We start from the raw sequence: 21,295 nt of genomic DNA, 5'->3' as shown, positions 1-21,295 counted from the left end.
CTTTTGGATTTCAAAGGTATTAGTATTATATTGTATTACTTTGCTTACGAGATTTTGATATTTCGAAATGTTCAGCGGGCGTTTGGCCATAAAAATTATTCACTTTTTTTTGAATTTTTTTTTTACTTTTTTTACTTTTAGCGTTTGGCCATAAAAATTATTCACTTTTTTCCGGAGTTGTATTCCGGAATACTAAAAACAAGAAAAACTTATTTTTCAAAAAAAATTCACTTTTTACACTACATTTCACCAAAAATTACAATTTCAAAAACTATGGCCAAACACAACTCCAACTCCAACTCCAAAAATTCCAAAAAAAGTGAATTTTTTTTTTGGTATTTATGGCCAAACGGGCCCTCATTGTTACGTACTCCCTCCGTCTCAAATTATCGGTGGTCTTCTTTTCTCAAATTATTTATGTTTTTTTATATATTTCTTAAAAAATATTAATTTAGAGGGATATTTGACTAAATTTACCCTTATTCACGTCTAAACTATAATCTCTCAATTAAATATTTATTCTTATAATTGTCATCTTCATTAATGACACAAGCTTACTAAGGATAAATGAGAAAAAATAATTAATTGTGCCTTAAACTTTTAAAATGAGAAATAATTTGAGACAACTATTTTTAGTAACCACGACTAATAATTTGAGACGGAGGAGTAATTCTCTGTCTAATTAATAATTAATTTTTTATGATAAAAATGAGTATTTTTTATTGGTAATTTAAGCATAAATTGAAATACGACAAAGGGCCAGATCCGCCCTTCAACTATACGATATTGTGCGCATATGCCCATCGTTTAAACGTTGTCCCGCGTATGCCCTTACCATTACTTTTTGGGTTACTCGTGCCCTTGATTTAATGAAAACCCGAAAAAAAATATTGAAGGGCGTATTTTTTTAGTTTCGCATAGTATAGGCGCATATTTGATTCATTGAAATTCTTGAACTACATATTCTACCAGTAGTTCTTAAAGTTTTTTTGTATTGCAATTTATGCTAGCCAATGATTTTTTGGTACTACATTTTGAAACTTCACACTTTGCTCTCTTATTCTTTCACTTGTTTATGAAATGTCGAAAGCTTCGAGTTCTTCAAATAGTTGTGAAAGGTTTTGTGGATGTGGAGTTGCTTCACTCCATCTCACATCATGGACTCCAAATAATTCTACTAAATTTCTGTTATGCGTGGAATTCGCGAAAGAGCCAGACCACATTAAACTTTACATAAGAAATCGTATAAATGCTTAAAACGTAATATTCTCTCTATTATTATTATCAAAATTTCAACGCTGTGGGAGACCTTTTTTCAGATGTCATAAGTCTGATGCAAGTTATCCCTTTTTTCTAGTGGGTTTTTTTTTTTGTGAGATCTGTAATAAATTTTTTTGTTGCTGCAGTTGTTGCATGCAATATTGTGTAGATATTTGGACTGGGAAGACGAAAAATTTCCAGAAAGAACTATCCAGTTCGTCAACAAATTGAAAAATAAAAAGAATGTTATCATTAGTAAAAAGAAAAATCTTTTAAAAAGGGAAAATGGTGTTCTTATTTGTGAAAACAATCTTTAAAAGATGATAGTAATTGTTTTCGATCTTGTTGTTGTATAATTTAGATGTCATGTAATAGTGGATGGATTGGAATTGCAAATGTTTTTTATGTTTTAGAATGTACTGATATTTTGTGCCATATTGTTGTTTTTGTGGGATAATATTCAGGAATTTCAATAAATTATACATGCCCTTATACCATGCGAAACTGAACAAATATGTCCTCCAATATATTTTCATTAAATCAAGGGCACGAGTGACCCAAAATGTAACGGTAAGGACATATGTGGGACAACGGTTAAACGACGGGCATATGCACGCAATATCCTATAGTTGAAGGGAAGATCTAACCCTTTGCCTTTTTAAATATGAAAAATAAACCATTTTAGTTTAGGGGTTTTGTTAGTTCATTCAAAACGTGGGAAAATGATACATTTTTTTGGCACGGATCGCCCTTAAGAGGCATTGGTCTTTAATTTTTGCCTCTCAAATTGTTGGTCTTTAATTTTTGCCATTCACTTAAAAAATTGGTCAAAAATACCCCGTGGTTTTGTATTCAAACCCCGCTCAGTAACAAAAAAAAAAAATCGCAAGACAAGATTTCGCGAAAAGTCTGCCTTGCGAAATTTTGCAAGGTAGAAAATCTTTTTTTCCCGATTAGGCCTAATTTTGCTACGAAAGTCTGCCTTGCGAATTTTTTTTTTAACTGAACTGAGATTCGAACCCAGAACATCGGGGTATTTTAGGCGAAGGGTAAAAATTAAAGACTACCCCCGAACAAGGGCAATCGTGCAAATTGCCCAAAATGATATAACTTCCTAACATAAATAATTAAGAGAATTGATTGAAATTTAATCATTTTGTTATAGACCAAAAAGGAGAGTCCAACCCAAAAGACTAGTCTGATAGGTGGGAGAGCCGATTTCAGCGTATAAACTCATTAATATTTTTTCTTTTGAAACTTTTAATGACGCCTCTCATTTTACATACTGACTTTGAGTAAATGTTTCTTTATGATATCCAAAAAGTAACACGCTATTTTTTCTCCAAAACCCAAAAGTTTTAAGTGAGATTCTCCAAAAGGAATTTGCTGAAGGCCTAAGGATAAAATTATGAACTTTTTGGGGGCAGCAAGAATATGTATAAAGTAAAGCAATCGACTTTACCTAACTGTGATTTGTGAATCGGACATAGAACGGGTCCGGAACCAAAATAACCCAAAAAAAAGGGTATGAACCAAAATATTCCAGGAAAAAAAAACAGGTACAAAAGTACCTTTAACGCATGAAAATCATGCGTTAAAGGGCTTAACGGAGACGGACCCGTTAGGTCCTTTAACGCATGATTTTCATGCGTTATTGGATGGTTTTTTTTTTTTTTCTTTCTTTCTTTCTTTCTTTCTTTTTTCCTTTCTTTCACACTTTTTTACATACTTTAACTATAGATTAATCATGCTTCGAGACTCCAAAACTTGAATATTTTATATAAAACTCTATTTATTTTTGTGCGATTAATAAGGCAGGCTCAACACATCAAGGATACACAAAACTTCGGATTGTCGTTTTAGTGGTTAAAAAGTGCTCGAAGTCCATTTTTGTTTGAAGACTTGTTGTCATTAGCTTTAAGTTATTTATGTTTTAGGGTTTCGTGTTATTTTTATATTAATGCGTAACTTTATTTTGACAATTTGACAAATAAATAAATTAACAATAAATAAAAAATTAACAAATTAATAATCCATAATCAATTAACAAAATATTAATTCATAATCAATTATTTCTGTGTAATTTTATTTTATTTTATTTTGTTTTTTTTTTTTTTTTTTTTTTTTTTTTGCGTTATACCCTTCAACACCTAACTAATTGGAGTCCGCAACTTAAATAACTTCAAAAGTGGGTTTGGGTACCAAAATAATCCATTAACGAATAACGAACAATAAGCTAAATCCCAAATATAGAATAATAAACTAAATCCCGAATAACGAACGATAAACTAAATCCTGAATAACAAACGATAAACTAAATCCTTAGTTTTGGATTGAACATCATTAACAGAATTTTCGAAAAGGATTAGTTAGTTAACATAATTTTTTGACGAAGGATTAGTTAGTTAATATAAAAGTTTGTTTGTTATTACTTTAACTACATGAGTTAAGTAAATTATAATCAACAATACAATATCATGGATTATTCAAAATAACTAATTAAATCGTCCATAACTTATCCTAGTTAAGTAAGTTCTAATTAGAGAAATTTTTTTAGTTAATTTCAAGAATAATGAATAATTTAGTATTTACAAATACGACACCCCCATGGATCTCCGTTAATTATTTGTTAATTATGGCATTGTTAATATTTGTTAATTATGTCATTGTTAATATATTTATTTCTGAAATTATTTTTCCCATGTTAATTACTTGTTTATCCCATGTTAATCGTTAAATAAATTAGTTCGTTTTTTCACTAATAATATCTTCTCAATGCTCCCGCCGAGGTTTGATCCCTGGTGGATGAGATAAAAAAAAAGTCAAAAGCCAAAGGCTTTACCACCAAGCCAAGTTGGTTAAAGTAACAATGTAGACACTTTTTATTATTTTGTATGTTCACTAATGCTATCTAACTTGTTTTCTTAAATTGAATTTGGAACCTTGAAATTGACATTGAAAACATCATTATCACGGGATTATGGAATTGAAATATATTTTTCGCCATTAGATTTTAAAAAGAAATAAATGAAAATTGCGCACGAATTTGGGGGAAAATTGAAATCGAATGGGATAACAGACATTTTTGGAAAATTTGGGGCGGGCGAACAGCCTTGCGGCAGTTCAGACGCATAGATCTCGAAAAAATACCCAAAATCAAAAAAAAAAAAAAATCGCATCAAATGAACATCCGAGCGCAAAGTTATGACCATTTAAAATTTCACCAACTTACAAATAAATTAGTGCGCAAAAGGTTTTTTAATGGGTTATTTTGGTACCCAAATCCACTTTTTGGGTTATTTAAGTTGTGGACTCCAATTAGTTGGGGGTTGAAGGGTATAACGCAAAAAAAAAAAAAAAAAAAAAATTACACATAAATAATTGATGATGAATTGATATTTTGTTAATTGATTATAAAAATAAAGTTATAATCACTAAAAATAAAGTTACACATTAATATAAAAATAACACGAAACCCTAAAACATAAATAACTTAAAGCTAATGACAACAAGTCTTCAAACAAAAATGGACTTCGAGCACTTTTCAACCACTAAAATGACAATCCGAAGTTTTGTGTATCCTTGATGTGTTGAGCCTGCCTTATTAATAGCACAAAAATAAATAGGGTTCTATATAAAATATTCAAGTTTTGGAGTCTCAAAGCATGATTAATCTATGGCTAAAGTATGTAAAAAAGTGTGAAAGAAAGAAAGAAAGAAAGAAAGAAAGAAAAAAAGAAAAAAAAGAACCATCCAATAACGCATGAAAAAAAATCATGCGTTAAAGGACTTAACGGGTCCGTCTCCGTTAAGTCCTTTAACGCATGATTTTCATGCGTTAAAGGTACTTTTGTACCTGTTTTTTTTCCTGGGGTATTTTGGTTCATACCCTTTTTTTGGGGGTTATTTTGGTTCCGGACTCTTAATTTCCCCCATTTCCACTTCTTCACCTTCATCTTCCTCTTCCATTTCCACTTAAAAACATTCTCTTATTACGGAAGTTTAATTTAGGGTGGATCAGAAGGAAATATGAGACTTATTGCATCCTACTGTGTATCTGTTAATTTGGGTTTGACTGTTAAGAAGAAATAAAATATGACATTTGAACCGATTTTGCTTAAGATTTGTAACGACTCGCTTGGTCGTTATAGTCTTTTCGGCACTTTCTGACCTTTCCCCGAGCTTGTTAGCTCACTTTTGATCCGAGGGGATCGTTGACACGTTTTTCGAGGTGTTCGGGGTTGATTTGGGTGACTTTTTGGAAAAAAATGGCTTTAAGCGAAAAAGAGTTGACTCGAGTTGACTTTTGGATAAACGGACCTTTTTAAAAAATTTGTCGATTTTGAGAGGTCTGGATAGTCATTTAGAACTCGTGTGCATATCTGGTTCGGTCCTCAATGCACTCGGGTGCATTTTGGGACTTGGGTTGGGAAGTTGCAATTAAGGTATCGGGGGTTGACTTGGTCAACGAGACCTCTGTTGGGAATTTCGAGGCCACGAGTGCGTTCGTAGCCTTTTTTTTTTTGTCTGTGTATGTGGTTTGCGAGCAGATGGCCTCAGGTATTAGGTGGGATTTCGAATTGAGATTGTGATTATTTTTGGGGGAAATCTGGTGTTGGTGTCCTCTTGGGCAGCACCCTTACCGCCTCAGCGGTACCGCCATAGCGGCGGGATGGCCCGCCACAGCGGCCAAGTGTTTTGAGGGCTGACCGTCACGGCGTTCTAAGTGATCGTCGAGGCGGGACCGCTGCTCATCGAAATGGTATCGAGCCTGTTTATTTCATTAATTGTGTATTAAAAGCCCTTAATCCCTCATTTATTACCATCCTGAAATCTGAGCTATTGGGAGCAATTCTAGGGTATTCTTGGAGGAAATTCTTGGTGGTAAGCTCTTCTAGTCCCTTTACTATTCCATTGTCCTTAATCACCGTAGAATCCATTTATCTTGATAGTTCATTAAGTGATTGAAGATTAAAAGTGGGTTTAATGAGCTATTCTTTCTAGGCTTCTAAATTATGATTTGTTGGTTAGGTTAGCTTCTTTAAGCATTGAATTGATGATTAGAATCCTTTATTTCATAACTCTTCCTAATTAGTTGCTAATTTATGGAATCGGAAGTTAGGGTTTATACCCAAATTTGGGGGTTTTGCCTAGAATTCGAATTTGAGTAAATTGTTGATTATTGGAGCTTGCTATTGATAGGAATTGATCACCTAGAGCTTTAATTTCATGCTGAAACCTTTGGATTCCTAATTTCACCCTTCTAGTTCATAAAACCCATTCCATAGGTTGGGGATTTGGGTCTTGAATAGAAGTAGGGTTCGTTTGATGTTCTTCTTGATTCTAATTTCTTGATTAAAATGTACCTAGACTTTCTTTATCTCGAGGCTCAGAGGAAAGGGAAGTCTAAGGAGTGATTGTTGGTGTTATTCTTTGTTCGGCCTTCCAGGTAGGTTACGATTTACCCCTGTGGAGAGACTTCGACTAGCGAAGCGTATATTTGGGTGATATTTTTGAAGATTTCATGTAAACCTTCGGGTATGAAGTTGGGTTGGATGTTGTCTTAGGGTTTGGTATTGCTTGTGACTTGTTTGATTGGGCTAGTGGCCTGTAGACTCCATAAGACCCTATTTGGTACGTTGTGTATAAATTAGTGGATTGTTTGTGAATTGGGAGTAAATCAGAAAGATGAAATTACTTGATATTGATATTGGTACTTAGTGTACGCCTCCTTATTGGTATAACCATTTTGGGATAGTTGGCTCTTATTGTTATGGATATTGGAGATTCATTATGATTCTTTTGTGTGGATCACTTATTGATGATATTGATGTATTATGTGTGGCACAACTTGAACTTGATATTATTCATTGTTTGTACTTGCATCGTTCCATATTCATTTCATATCATCTTATTATGCTGTGTGACTAGCACTATTGATGGAAATGAGAAGGAACATTGATGATTATGGAACATGGTAAGTCACCACTGAGCTGTGTGCGGAGGGGCTAATATGGAATACCAACATTGCGACGTTTGTAGATAATTGGGTCCTCTGAGCTGTGTACGGAGTGACGGTGCTTGGACTTCGCGGGTCCCCCATGGGTTGTGCTGCCGAGGCGTAGAGGCATTCCGCTGTCGGAGTACAAGAGTACAGGCATTGCATTGCATTCATATCTCATATTTCATTGCTTGATTATGCTTCGTGGTTGCTTATGATTTGGATACTGTGTTGGTCATATTCTTGGATTGTATTTGATATGGGCTACGTGTTGATTTGTCTTGATGGGACTTGGTTTTCGGTATACTTGGATATTTGTTTCACTTGGGGCTAGTTGTTACATCAAGGCTTGATTATGTGAGTCGATTTCTTAGAAGTATGACTTGTACTCTATTGTTTTTTTTTTCTCTTACCTCATTGTCTTTATATATGTCGACTGGTCTAAGTCAGCCTATGATACCTACCAGTACTATTGTTTGTACTGACTAGAATTCCAGGTGGGATTGACCTCTGTTTCTCGTGGCTGATAGTCGTTTCGAGAGTTCTTTGTTTAGATTCTACAGGGTAAGCACGAGGACGTTCGCCGCCTTGAAGATTCTTCCTTTATCTATGTCTTATTTCATATTCTGAGACAAATTCAGACTTTTGATGTATTTTGTTACTTTCAGAATTGTAGTATCTAGTTAGTTGCTCTTGTATGGTTAGACCAGACTCTGGGTGGATTTGATGTATTTCCTTACTTCCGCACATTTCTATATGATTATCGTCAGATTTATGTGATTTCATCTCTTCCGCTTGTTTATTGTTTTTTTTATGACTTTGCAATTGTTGAGATAAGGGTTTGCCTACTGAAGTGGGAAAGGTAGGTGCCCACGCGACTTAGCTAGATTGAGTCGTGACAAGATTAGTTTATCTTTTAGTCTTTTCTAGTCCAAATTTGATTCATTTGTGATGGAAGTCATTATAAAATTGATGACTGTAGTCTTCATTAGAGGGATTCTAGTAAAGCAAACTGTAATTCTCATATTAATTATGTATAAGATAAGCAAACCGGCAAATTTCTGCAAATATATGCACTTCTAACAAGTCGAAGTGGGTGGGTGTAGCTAGCTAGCTGTTGTTCGGTGGTTTAAATGATTTAATTTTTCCATACTGGAATGGAGACACAAGTGTGATGGCCGGTAAGGTGGACCCACCTCACCGGGTTGTCAGTGTCACGTTAGATTTATATCCACCTTAGACAATTTTAACGAAGGAAGGGTATATTTGGATCCAAAGTATAACAGCAGGGGTATATTTGAACCCAAAGTATAACGAGGGATATATTTGGCCCTTTTCTGATTTAAAAATACAAAAATAATATGCAAATCCACAAAAAACAACTAACTATTGAACTTCTACCCACGTTTGTAAATATCTTTTAGGACCTGTTTTGAAAGCCACCAGGTAACTGGAATTTGGTGTAATTACACAGTTTGGCCTGTTTGTTTGATCAAGTAATTACACAATTAGGTGGGAATTGAGTGTAATTGAAAGGGTGTATTACATTCTCCAATTCTCAAGGGGGGCTGAGAATTGGGTGTAATTACACCCTATAATTACAGGGTTACATTTTTTGTTTCTTTCTTTTTTGTTTTATTTTAATTTCATTTCTTTTTTATTTTTACTTTTTAATTATTTTTATTTTTTTTAAATATAATTTTTTTATACTCCTTCCGTTTCAATTTATATGAACCCATTTGACTGGGCACGACATTTAAGAAAGAGGGAAGACTTTTGAAACTTGTGGTTCAAAATAAGCCTTGAAAATTTGTGTGGCTGTAAATCATTCATAAAGTGAATTTGTTTCCAAATTAGGAAAGAAGTCATTCATTTTGGCACGGACTAAAAAGAAAATAGGTTCAAACAAATTGAAACAGAGGGAGTATTATTTATCTTTCATTTCCTTTCTTCTCATTGCCAACCTTAACTTTTGGTAGTTTCATATAATTGCTCGTATTTTTTTTAATTATTTTATTCATTTAGCATAACTGTGTTATTATTCTAATTTTTGAAACTACACCTCTTAATATTAGAAAGAATGAGTCATTAACAAACTTGGCATATACTGAGCGATGTTATTAAAGTAGAATTTCGTTGTGAATGAGATTATAGACTTATATTTTCCCTTTTCTTTGAATTATATTTACTTAAGTTACGTTAGAACTTACTTATATAATGTTGGAATTTGACATAAGAGTATTATGTTAAAAAAAATTCTTTTGGATTTTGAATTTAGGTTATATTTTCGATTTTAATTTATTTGCTTTAGTACTATTGACTTGTTATTTCAGATTGCATGCTCTTTTTTTTTCTCTTACAATTGATAGATTTTTTTTTAACATTTGAATAATATTATGGCATTATATTTATAAATATTATTTTTAAAAGTCAGCTTTTAAGTTTTATAATTAATTAAAATTAAAATATTATTAATTTGAAAAATAGATATCAATTATTTTTTACAATATTACTTACAAATATATTATTATTAATTTACGTATTTTCAAGAAACAATGTGTTATTAAATAACTAATTTAATATCATTTATAAAGCCACATATCTTTAAATATTAATTTTAATTTTTTATTTTTAAATTAAACTAACTGTGTAATTACACTTGTGCAACCAAACAACACGCTTATAATTACACTGTAATTACATTATGATTAAAAAAAAAGGTCATTGTAATTATAATACTGTGTAATTGCTAGGCTGTGTAATTACTACCCTAGTAATTACACCAATTTCAATTACCATGTGGCTTTCCAAACAGACCCTTAACAAACAATCAGGAAATAATTTTAAAAGAAAAAGTGACCTAATAATACTACTTAAGACACTATATTACAAAACATAAGGATATTTTTTGTTATTTACAAAACATACCAACTTAATTACAAAATATAACGGATTTGGAAAAATACAAAGCCAAACCCTTCCCTCCCCTTCTATTCACGGAACATCTCTGGAAAACAGGGAGAGAGATTCTTGCACTCGGAGTGAGAAGAAACAAAGAGCAACATGTTTTCTTTTTGCCTTCACTGTAGCTCACACGACCCACCACCATAGATTTCCATTTTGTTCACACAACGTGATATCCTTCCAATAATCGAGATTCGAAGCGTGATTTTTTTTTTCGAATTTCGAAACGAGATTCAAAATTGTATTAAAAATTTATGATACTTATATGGGCGGTAGATAAATCCGACAAATTAATCCGGCAACTCATCTTTGAACTTAATCGACGTGCAAACACGAGCAGTGTCGATTTGGCAGCTGTAACTTATGGCTTCGATTCGAATTTGGTGTAATTATGTTTCTTTTCTTTTCTTTTTCTTTTCTTCTGTTAAGATACACTGGTGTTATTCCTAGCTATTTGATGTAATTCGTTCTTAAAGAGCATCTTTGTTTTGTTTGTCACTATTCCTAGATATTGTAGATCTAGCATTTTGAACTCAGAGGCAAAAGAATTGGAATGAATTGAAGCGTTAATATTAATATTATGTTTCAGGTTGGTGAGATTATTGGAAGATTTGAGAAAAAGGATTTCTTTTTGAAAGGTTTAAAATTTTCAAAATTGTATTAATGTTGTATGATAATTGTATGTTGACACTACAAGATGGCAACAACAATTTGGTAGCAAAAATAATATTGTTGGCAAAATTCAAAATTTGGCAACAACTTAGTTTTATTATTGGCATAGATGATGGAACTTTTAAAAATGAATTTTTGTTTGTTGCCAAACAATTTAATTTTGGTGCCATATATTGACTATTGTTGCAAAAAATACTTTTGGCAACAACAAAAAAATTGTTGCATGTCGTTGCAATAACAGTCGGTGGGAAAAGTTTATGCAACAACAAAAAAATGTTGTTGCCAAAAGTTCTTTTTGCAACAATAGTTAATACTATGACAACAATTTTTTTTTCCCTACCAAATGTGTCTTCTTTCTTGTAGTGTGAGTTTGTATGGAAATTGAACTTTAAGTTTTGTACGTTGTATTGTTTGTATTAAATTTGTATAAATATTGTGTGAAAGTTGTATACAATGTTGTTGTAGTTATATTAAATTTTCAAAAACCTAACATGAACTTTATACAGTTATATACATACTTCAAACAGATTTTATACAGTTTTCATGCACGAAATTATGACCGAAATTCTAAGCCTTGAGCGGATATACGTATTTCATACACAAAATATTGAGCGGAAATTTTTAAGCCTTGAGCGAGAAATACAATTTTCATACATCAAAAGTTGAGTGAAATTTTTTGTATATCTGTTGTAAGAAATCTATAGTTATGTTTTGTAAACTGAAAAGTATCGTCATATTTTGTAAATATACCTTATTTTTATGTATCTATACGTCATTCTCCCGGATTGAGATTTTAACGTGATTCTCTTCCAAAATTATGGGTTTTGTTCTATTATTGAATATAACTATATATATTTAGCTGTCACATTTTGTTTAATTAATTAGTGCCGTAGGATTTCCTTAAATCTCGCACATTTAAGTTTTTCCGCCTTTATATTTTGAAAAAAAAGAAAAAGAAAAAAAAGAGAGGATAGAATAAGAACCCTACAATTACGATTATAGTTCATTAGAGATTATTGATTCCCCGTTTATTGTCGTCTAAATGAGCATGTCATTTTGTTTTCAAGATTTTGAGAACAATTCTAATGGTTCATTACACAGAGATTGTTCGTACATAACCAACTTTTTGTTACTTGCACTTTGAGGATGGGGATCCTACTTATCCAAAAAAGAAAAGAAGGATGAGGTCAGTAGTTCATGCTTCTTCCTTCAACTATGTCATTGTGAAATGCAAGAAAGTCGTGGGATATGAGTGAAGATGTGATGAATTCAAGACTATTGCATCTACAACCTATGTTTTCCTATATTACTCCAAGTCATGCAATTTTGGTCAGTTTGAAGTCAATCTAACATGTATATGCCTTTTTGTAGTTCATTTTCTAAGCAAATGTACTACTACTACTTATTAACTTGAGTGATGAAATCTGTAGGAAATGACTGACAAGTTGTGATGTTTGCTTACGGTATCAATGACAATTCTCATTATACATACATAAAATATTTACCTTATCAAAAATATACTAATAAGTAAGTGAAACATCTTTGTCAATTACTTTGGGATTGTAAAGGAGAAGATCCGTGAAAGAGAAGAGTAACCGAAATATATTTTGATAATTTGTTGTACTATATATTTTCATGTCAATGTTGTTGGTTTGTGTTAATTCCTAGCTACAGGGTGGAGGCACGTGACGCTAAGGGGTGTCACACTGTCACCCGACACCGCTTGGCTGGAAATATTTTTTATTTATATATATGTAAATAACCTGGCGAACCAAAATATATACCGATGATATATAAATAAAATGACACTAATTGATGAAAGTACGCTTCCGTTGGAGCTCTAGTTTAGGCCTTTAGTTTTACTATTGAGGTCGAGTGTTTGAATCCGGTCAGCCCTAATGACTGTTTAAATTCTTTTTAGCATTGTTTGGAAAATTTACTAAAGGCATCAAATCTTGATCCTTTGATGCCTACCCAAAATAAGAGTTTCTAAACCAAGTGAATCAACATACATCACGTTTGTATGGCTGCCAAAAAATGAGCTTCTGAGTGGTTGTTTTGTGACTTGTATAAAAAAGGTATTTAGTAATATTTTCAATGAGTTTATTATAGATACGTTTCAAAAAAATAGAAGCTCATCGAGGAGAGTTGTAATTTTATACTTGAATTGTGTTTTTCTAAATGGTGATGTCATTATAATGATTTATAAGTTATTGTCTTTGATTATCTTCGAAGTAGGTGCTTTGTGACTTATTAAAAAAGGAAGAAGTATTTAGTAATATTTTTAATGAGTTTGTTATGGATATGTTTCAAAAAATAGAAGCTCATCAAGGAGAGTTGTAATTTAATACTTGAACTGCATTTTTCTAAATTATGATGTCATTATAGTGATTTATCCATTTGTTCACTTCAGAAGTGGCTCAATGGGGAGACTAGTGAAACCTTCGCTTTAGGCCCCTAAAAATTTGAGGCTCCAATTTTTTTTAATTAATTGTCAAGTTCATGATTTTAATATTCGCTTAGACAATATTGTAGTTTGTAGAAAAATAAAAAAGTAAAAAATAAAAAGAAAAATTGTCTACTTTTATTGTAAAAATATTTTAGAATTTTGCATTAGACTACTCACATCTTCATATTAGTAAATTAATTTTATACAACAATATCCTACAGATTTTATTGCAAACACATGGTTAACATCTTATTAACTTGAATTAATCCTTACTGATTTAAATAATAGCAATAATATTACTATGTGGAATTAGAGACTTTATGTTGTTAAGGATATACACTATAAACAAAAGTATGATAAAAAGTAGGTCATGGCGCTAGCCAGGGAGCAGTAATTCATCTAATTACCGAACTGCTTTGTTCTCCACAATAAAAAGACAAAGGCAGATCGAGAATTCAAATGAAGTCATTACTTTTGACAAGACCCATGGTATACATATCCAAAATGAAGTTTAATATATAAACAAATAGTAAGATCATAGTCTGCCTAAAAATCATCACTGATGGCATAAAATCATCTTAAACTTTTGATCTTTGTTCGAGAGTTCCATTATCTTTTGGCCCATGGCGTTTTCTAGGTTCAAGAAACTGGCAATTTGTTCAGACGCGTCAAGTAATCCATTGGCCATAGTACGTGCTCTGTCAGTCCTCATCTTTAGAGCAAAGATAACTTCATTATCTTCCTCCAGCTGAAGGTGGTAAACCTGAGGAAATACCTGGAAAAAGAACACATTTTGGTCAGGTAGGTAAGCGAATTTCAAAATCATATGGCAACTCAAATTTTTGCAAACAGCTAATTTTGCCATCAACAATAAAATGCAAAATAACATGCAATTCTTGAAAAAATAGCTCGGGTGAACAGAACAAATAGCTTGGAAAAAGATGTCAAAAATTCTCACCGACTTTAGGATGGAGTAGAAAGAGTCTTGGGGTATATTCTTTTGTTTTCAAATTTAGAACTAATAGGCCTTGACCAAAAAGAGCATCTTTCGCTGCCGGAAGAAAAGGCTTTTTTATATAGAATCGATGAGGACACCTAAAATGATCAAAATAGTCCCTGCCAACAAGAGAAAAAAGTTCTAGAGTGAGGCAGCAAGAGAGCAATATTATCATAGAGAGAACAGGAGTTTTATAGCGACAGAAAAAGGAAAAAAACCTTAGAGAGAAAAGCAGAGCAAACAGACAAAGAGAGAGACGAGAGGCCTGATCTCTATAGGGAGATCATTTCCTCTTCTTCTCTACTTCTCCTTTTCTCATTAATACATCACAGGCTTTTCAAGTGATTCTACAGATCCCAAAAATGGGACAAAAAAGATACTCATGCTGGATGCAGCAGTAACACCTGAGTCAACGATAACTCATTGTATACCTTGCCCTTGTGGTGATAGTGCTTCTGTCATTTTTCCTTTTTCAAGCTTTGGCAAAAGAAGAAGTGGGAAGAGCACTAAAGTTGTTTTAAGAGATGATGAGCTTAAGCTTGAGGATTAAATTTGTTTCAGATGTTAACGATCAATTTACTGAGATGCAAATAACATCTTAAATTCAGATTCTTGATTCAGTGATTGCAATGGGTTGGTTGAAATCTTTATTTCACAATAGTAGAAATATGTATCAGTACTAGCAGAACCAAAATTATGATACATTCTTTTTTAGGAAATGGAACTCAATGGATGACAGATATTGCCAAAGGTCACCCTTCCTCCTCAGCAATGTAATTCATCCTTCACAAATTTACTCTGTAATAGTTGTGCAGTAGGTAACTGCAGCTTGTTAGGGGGCTTTGGAAATAGGGGAATATTTATCACGAAAGCTCAATGAACTAAACTGTATTTAAGCGTACACGTGTACTTGTGTACCTCCGATGTAAATGAACAAGAGAAAAAGTAAAGACATTAAGAAGAAATGTATGGTGAATAGAATAGGCTCATTACCTCACTTCTGCCACATCAACAATGAGAGTGTCGATTTTTGCTGATACACTCGACAGAATGGATCTATGATCATCTGCAACATATAGATCAGCTCTAATATGTACCTGAAACACAAAATTGAAAGGTGAGCAGTGTGAAGTAATGACAGTAAGAAGAGGTGGAATGAAAACTGTAAATTACCTTCAGTCGTTCATCATCTAATGGAAAATTGAAATGCTCCCTAGCAAGCTTAAGAACCAAATTGGCTATCTCCAACACCTGTGAATCTCATTATAAGCCAGTTTGGCAAGATAGAAAAATTATTTAGTAACAACGAATAGTAAACTATAACAATAAATATAAAGATTAACCTTAACCAATCTAAAGGTTTATTTCAGTTGACTTTTCATACTTTATGGTCGTCATGTTTCCATTCAAACTCTTTAGCAGTTCACTTTGCTATATGCATTTTCCAAAATCATGGCACTATGCCATCTTCAAGCATTTTCTAGCTAAGATTATTAAAAATTCTGTCATATGCACAACTTTAGCGCAGATTAAGTAGAGTTGGTGAAAAGTCGTAGCACTTGATAAAAGATAGCATTACTGTCTCCTCAAACATCAGAGTTCCTATATTTAATTAATAGGAAACCAATTAATAATGTTTTTTATAGTAATAATTTAACATTTAATAAGGGATAATTCTTTTTAATGATAAAGGGTAAAATAGTCCATCAACTTTTGATGGATTATTTTGGTAATTCAACCTTTATTTCATGATAAGTTCTGCTTTCACGCACTTCCTTTTATAATGCAAAGTAACAAACATTGAAACATGGCAAATTGGAATTTGGAATAGTAAAAAGTTGAGAAATTTTCACAAATGACTGTAGTTTGGACGTTGTTTGCAAGGAGTAGCTATAGTTTGGTTAATTAGCATTCGTAGCTATAAAGTGTTTGCTATCAGGTGTATTCGGCTTTATTCAAATCACTGTATTTAATTCGGCTATATTCAACTCACAATATTCATTCGTAGCTAGTTTGAACGTTTGCAAGGCGTATCTATAATTACCGTTCGTAGCTATAAAGTGTTTGCCGTCATGTGTATTCGGTTATATTTAATTCGGCCATATTCACTTTACTGCATGACTGTATTCAGTTCACTATATTCAATTCGGCTATATTCAATCCACAGTATTCATTCCTAGCTACTTTTAAATTGTATTCAATTCGGTTGTATTCGAAAAAACAAGCGTAGCTAGTTTGGACCTTTGCTTGCAAGGCGTAGCTATAGTTTCATTAATTACCGTTCGTAGCTATAAAGTGTTTTCCATCGGATGTATTCAGTTGTATTCGAATTCAGTTCACTGTATCCAATTAGGTTGTATACAATTCACATTATTCATTTGTAGCTACTTTTACACTGTATTCAATTGGGTTGTATTCAAACAACAAAAATTCAAAAAATACATGAATACAGTGTATTATTTATAGCCACTTATACACTGTATTTAACTCACTGTATTCAAATAATACAGGGATTTAGCGAAAAAAATCTCATTCGGAATACATAAATACATGCGAAAATACAAAAAGTATACTGCAATTACCTTAAAAAAATGCAAAATACACTCAAATCCGGCCAGATCTGAGAATTACGAGAAACAAAATACAGCGAGCAAGGTCAGCCGAAAAAGCCGCCAGTCTAGTTGATGCCGGCGGTGGAGGTTATGACGACCGCCAGACACGACATTGTCGAAGCTCTTAGATTTGCAAGTTCATTTGACAATTTGTATTCAACTGGGTGATATAGTATCTTGTTGGAAATTTTACTACAGTCAGACCTCTGTATCACGGTTACAGCACCTTTCGATAACAACCAACTTTTTTCGGAACCGATTTTTTATGTTATATTTCTTCTACTATGACATTTACTGTAATAGCATGTGACAATAGAAACTTTATAACGATCTTTCTTTTTGTAAAATTACCCATATAACGGATTATCTTCTTTTTTTGGTAATGTAATAATTAACCATCTTTATAAAAATAGAATATCTATGATTACCAATAATAAGTATAGAGATTTTGACCAAATATTTGATCATCTAATACACTATTACACCAAAAAAATATTATATGAATATATATATATTTTCATCATTAAATGATTTTCCTTCATTATACAAAGTGTGATTATACTTAGATTTTGATAATTAAAAATAAAAATTAGATTTTATGCATCTTTTTTGCCTATAACAACGAAATATTATTTAAATGTCAATGCAATTATAGGTATATACGATCATTCTACATATAGGTTGAAAAATTTAGACTTGTGATATTGTTATAGAGAGGTTTGACTATTTCTCTTACATAGAAGCCGCTAAGGACAGCTGCTTCCGGTCGTAGGGGTACTTTCGGGATTTGGGTTATCTAATTTAATTCCCTTCTAATCTTAAAATTGGTTTTATCTCCTCCACTCCCGCCCTAACAACAACAGGACACGTTTTCCCCAACTTTCACTGGTGTTTACTCTTCAAATTTCTCCTCTGGTTTGGCTCATCTGTTTTGCTTTCTCTGGCCTTGTTAAATTTCATAACTCTTCGAATTTCTCCGGTTAGTTCTGTTGTGTTCTTTCTGTTTGGGTTCCCCTGTTTCTAACATGTTTAATATTATGACTTCATTCAACGTTTATTTTACTAACTCTTTCCTTTTTGGAAGGGAAAATCAAAGATACAGCCAATTTCCTTCGTGGGTTTTTGGATGCATATCCTAATGGATATTTGCTGTAAATTTTCTACAGCATTTGTTTTTGGTTTTCTTGGGGTAAGAATTTGATTCATATGGGATCCTGAAATTGTAACATGTATGTATATTTAATATCCAAAACAATACATAGGTTGTACTGAAACCATATTTCAAGTGTAAACTTAGAAAGTAAACAGACTTGAAGTCCTAGACAGAACCTAAAACCTCAACAATAGAGCATCTTCTGTGAGGTTCTCTTTACACTAGAAAGAAAAAAGCAAAAGGGACAACTTAATCTTTTGTAGCGAGCAAAAAAAAAAACGAAGTTGGTAAATGTGATAACTGTGTTTTGGATGAGATATGCTTTGCTACCCAATCCTTAAACCGACTTTGCTTAATACTTAGAAGTACTATAACATTTTGTAGTTCTTCTTAAATATTTGAATCTCATTGCTTGTATACGGCCTACTAATCACGACAAAAACTGACTTTACCTATAGTAACAAAATGAAAACTAATATCAGAAATCGTTAATGTATTTTATACTAGATGAGATTTTGCCTACGCTCCAAATTCAGTGCTGCCTGAAAACAACTGAAATTGCATGTCTCAACTCTTCATGTTTTGCTATGTGCTGGATGCTTCTTTACGCTATCTTTGATCTTTGCTTCCGCCCATTTAAAAACATCTATACTGCAGTGTAGGTTGCTCAAGCGTTTGGAGTACTGACACTTCTAAAAACAGGTTTCTTTATCAATGGATCCTGGACAGAGAAAGAAAAAATCCACGCACAACGGGTGAGACTTATGATAAGAATGTCAAACGCCGTGAAATATATCGCGATATGCCTGTAGCTGAAAAGAACACTTTTGCTACATCGGCGCTTGCAAAGAAGAGAGGCAACAACTAGGCGACTTCTTCCAAATACAAATTCAGTCAATCCTGTTGAACCAACATGTGTTACTCAGGATAATCCTGATGTTGGATGCTCTTCTTCTATTTCAAAAACTGGTTAGGACATTAAATTCGTTAATTGCTTTTTGCTTTATTTGCGTCTCTCTTACAGACACTTCTGTGATAGTAGTCACTGCGTGCTACGTTTTTATGGCACCAATTGTGCTTCAAAAGGAAAAATTGTAGCCTATGCTTTCCGAGTTTTTGAAAAAGGTAAGCTTGTTAATCCGCATTGATCATTTACATTTCTGCGTTTATTATGCATACAGATTTACTCGAACATTGTGCTGAATCAGGTTCAACATCGGGCGCCTCAAATCAGTCACATGCTCCAAGCTTTGAAAGGCTTTCAACTGCCGGTTAGTACAAACATAAAACTTCGCCTAACTTGTTCCTTGTTTCTTCCTTTTTCAGTTTCTTAAAGTTGTTTGACATATGCAGGTCAAGTAAAGAATAAGAGAAATATGACTAATATTATTCAATTAGACTCTGATTATTTTCCGTTAAAAAATGTTCCAAATTGTGAATTCTGCTCGGTGAAAAAATTTGAATACGAATCAGTTGGATTTTGTTGTGGTAGCGGTACAATTAAGCTGAATTCTCATCCTATGCCACCTGCACTGAGAAATTTATATGTAGGAACTTGTGCAGAATCTAAGCATTTTCAAACGTACATCAGAACATATAACAATCTGCTCGCTTTTACCTTACTTGGTGTCAGCTATGATAAAGATCTGGCCAAACGAAATCGCAGTATATATAATTCGGAGTTCAAGGGCAAATATATCACTTTATAGATGATTTATATCCTGCAGAGAGAGGGCCGAGAAACTTGCAGTTGTATTTTTATGATAACAACAATGAGGTTGCGAATAGAATGGCTTGCTCCGATAAAATAGATGAATCAATAGTGAGGGAGTTGATGGATATACTAAGAGTTAATCCATATTCGATATTTTACGAACTTTATCTGAGATTACAAACTTACAGAACCATCACATCGCATTGAAATGTGACTCTGGATTGGATCTACGAGTATTTAATATGCCAAGTACTACTGAGGTCGCAGCGATATGGGTTGATGAAAATGATGGTGGTGCTATTCATGTACCGCATGTTCAAGTTTATACCCACAGTAACAGAACACAGAGAGTGAACTATTATTTCGGATGCTATGATCCTTTACAGTATCCTCTATTGTATCCATATGGACAAAGTGGATGGCACTGTGGTATTAAGAAGTTCCACAGTACCGAAAATATTTGTAGAAAACATGTTTTGTATGAGTCTGAACAGTTACCGAATATCAAAAATTTCACTTCTGTCGATGGATACCTTGATATGGAAGATCAAGTTCTACAAAAAGGAAAACGAAAGAGAGATGCAATTTCAATTCGAGAATACTATTGTTATAAATTTTAGATGAGAAGCGATGATGAAGATGAACTTCTACATAGTGGAAGATTATTTCAACAGTATTCGGTTGATGTATACATAAAACTGGAGACTCAAATACTAGATTTTGTATTCTTCAATCAAGATTTGTTTAGAATGGATGTATTGCAAGGACTCATTGACATTCTGAGACTTGGTGAAAGAGATGCTTCTAATGTTGGGAAACAGACGTTTTTGACATTCTATGGCTTTCTTCTTAACAAAGTGCTTTAGCATTTCAATGTGCCTCTTGGTAAAGTTTTAAAAGGAACCAAAAAGCATATGTTCTCTATATCCACTCTGGAAGAGTGTGAATGTGTTCCAAAAAAAAGGAGGAGCAGGGCCCACATCCACCATATCCATTCTGATTGAAGCAAATGAAAAAATCTTGGCTGATGTTGAGAGGTTGCAGGTTGAGAACACTCTGTTGAAGGCATAAATCACCAGACTAAAGCTGGAGGTACCTGGTCCCAGTGGAGATACAGCGACAGAAGTTGCAGAGTTGCGAGAGGTTAATTCCGGTCTCATGAAGAAAGTTACCGAGCTCCAAGAGCAAATCCTGGCTAATCACAAAGCTGCGGATGCCAGAATAGACATGATGTTCAAAGCTTTCAACCCTGCCAGTTCTTTCAACCCTGTCCAACCCTGACCCTCTATTTCGTCCCTTTTTATCTTTGATATTGGCATTCTGACGTTTTAATTTAGTATGTGCGTATTGCATTGATTACTGGCACATTCTTTGATTTTTGCATATATTTTATTTTGGTGATTTACTGTTTCTGTTGGTCCTCATGCTGTGTTGCCCAAGGGGCCTGGGTCAATATTTCTGAACTTCTTATTG

The 21,295-nt window shown here is 33.2% G+C and overlaps 1 protein-coding gene and 1 long non-coding RNA gene across 6 annotated transcripts; one reads left to right on the top strand and one right to left on the bottom strand.

Annotated features, from left to right (window-relative positions):
• Positions 1-13,723: 13,723 nt before the first annotated feature.
• On the bottom strand, positions 13,724-15,623 carry LOC132035144 (uncharacterized). 2 transcript variants are annotated; one of them, XR_009409181.1, is made up of 3 exons: positions 15,517-15,623; positions 15,337-15,440; positions 13,724-14,121 (listed from the first exon to the last, which is right to left on the bottom strand). It is a non-coding gene; the product is annotated as an uncharacterized LOC132035144 (long non-coding RNA). The 2 variants fall into 2 exon arrangements; XR_009409182.1 differs by having other exon boundaries at positions 13,724-14,109.
• Positions 15,624-17,840: 2,217 nt separating this feature from the next.
• On the top strand, positions 17,841-20,655 carry LOC132035116 (uncharacterized). 4 transcript variants are annotated; one of them, XM_059425423.1, is made up of 4 exons: positions 17,841-18,144; positions 18,811-19,233; positions 19,317-19,379; positions 20,011-20,655. In XM_059425423.1, exons 2-4 carry the CDS (start codon positions 19,210-19,212, stop codon positions 20,440-20,442), a joined length of 519 nt encoding a protein of 172 aa, XP_059281406.1. In that variant the 5' UTR covers positions 17,841-18,144; positions 18,811-19,209; the 3' UTR covers positions 20,443-20,655. The 4 variants fall into 4 exon arrangements, with proteins under 4 accessions (XP_059281406.1, XP_059281405.1, XP_059281408.1 ...); XM_059425422.1 differs by lacking the exon at positions 17,841-18,144 and having other exon boundaries at positions 18,153-19,077; positions 19,148-19,233; XM_059425425.1 differs by lacking the exon at positions 17,841-18,144 and having other exon boundaries at positions 18,153-19,077; positions 19,148-19,233; positions 19,672-20,655.
• Positions 20,656-21,295: the final 640 nt, after the last annotated feature.

Source organism: Lycium ferocissimum, chromosome 10 (assembly GCF_029784015.1).
Source record: "Lycium ferocissimum isolate CSIRO_LF1 chromosome 10, AGI_CSIRO_Lferr_CH_V1, whole genome shotgun sequence".
Lineage (NCBI taxonomy): Eukaryota > Viridiplantae > Streptophyta > Magnoliopsida > Solanales > Solanaceae > Lycium > Lycium ferocissimum.
Note: the sequence above shows the minus strand (reverse complement) of the source record. Positions and strands in the feature narration are given on the sequence as shown.

Bases quoted from the DNA above. Each gene is read 5' to 3' on its own strand.
- LOC132035116 (XM_059425423.1), top strand. From the start codon at position 19,210: ATGCTTTCCGAGTTTTTGAAAAAG. The intron at 19,234-19,316 runs GTAAGCTTGTTA...GTGCTGAATCAG, and splicing joins TTTCCGAGTTTTTGAAAAAG to GTTCAACATCGGGCGCCTCA. The intron at 19,380-20,010 runs GTTAGTACAAAC...ACAAACTTACAG, and splicing joins TGAAAGGCTTTCAACTGCCG to AACCATCACATCGCATTGAA.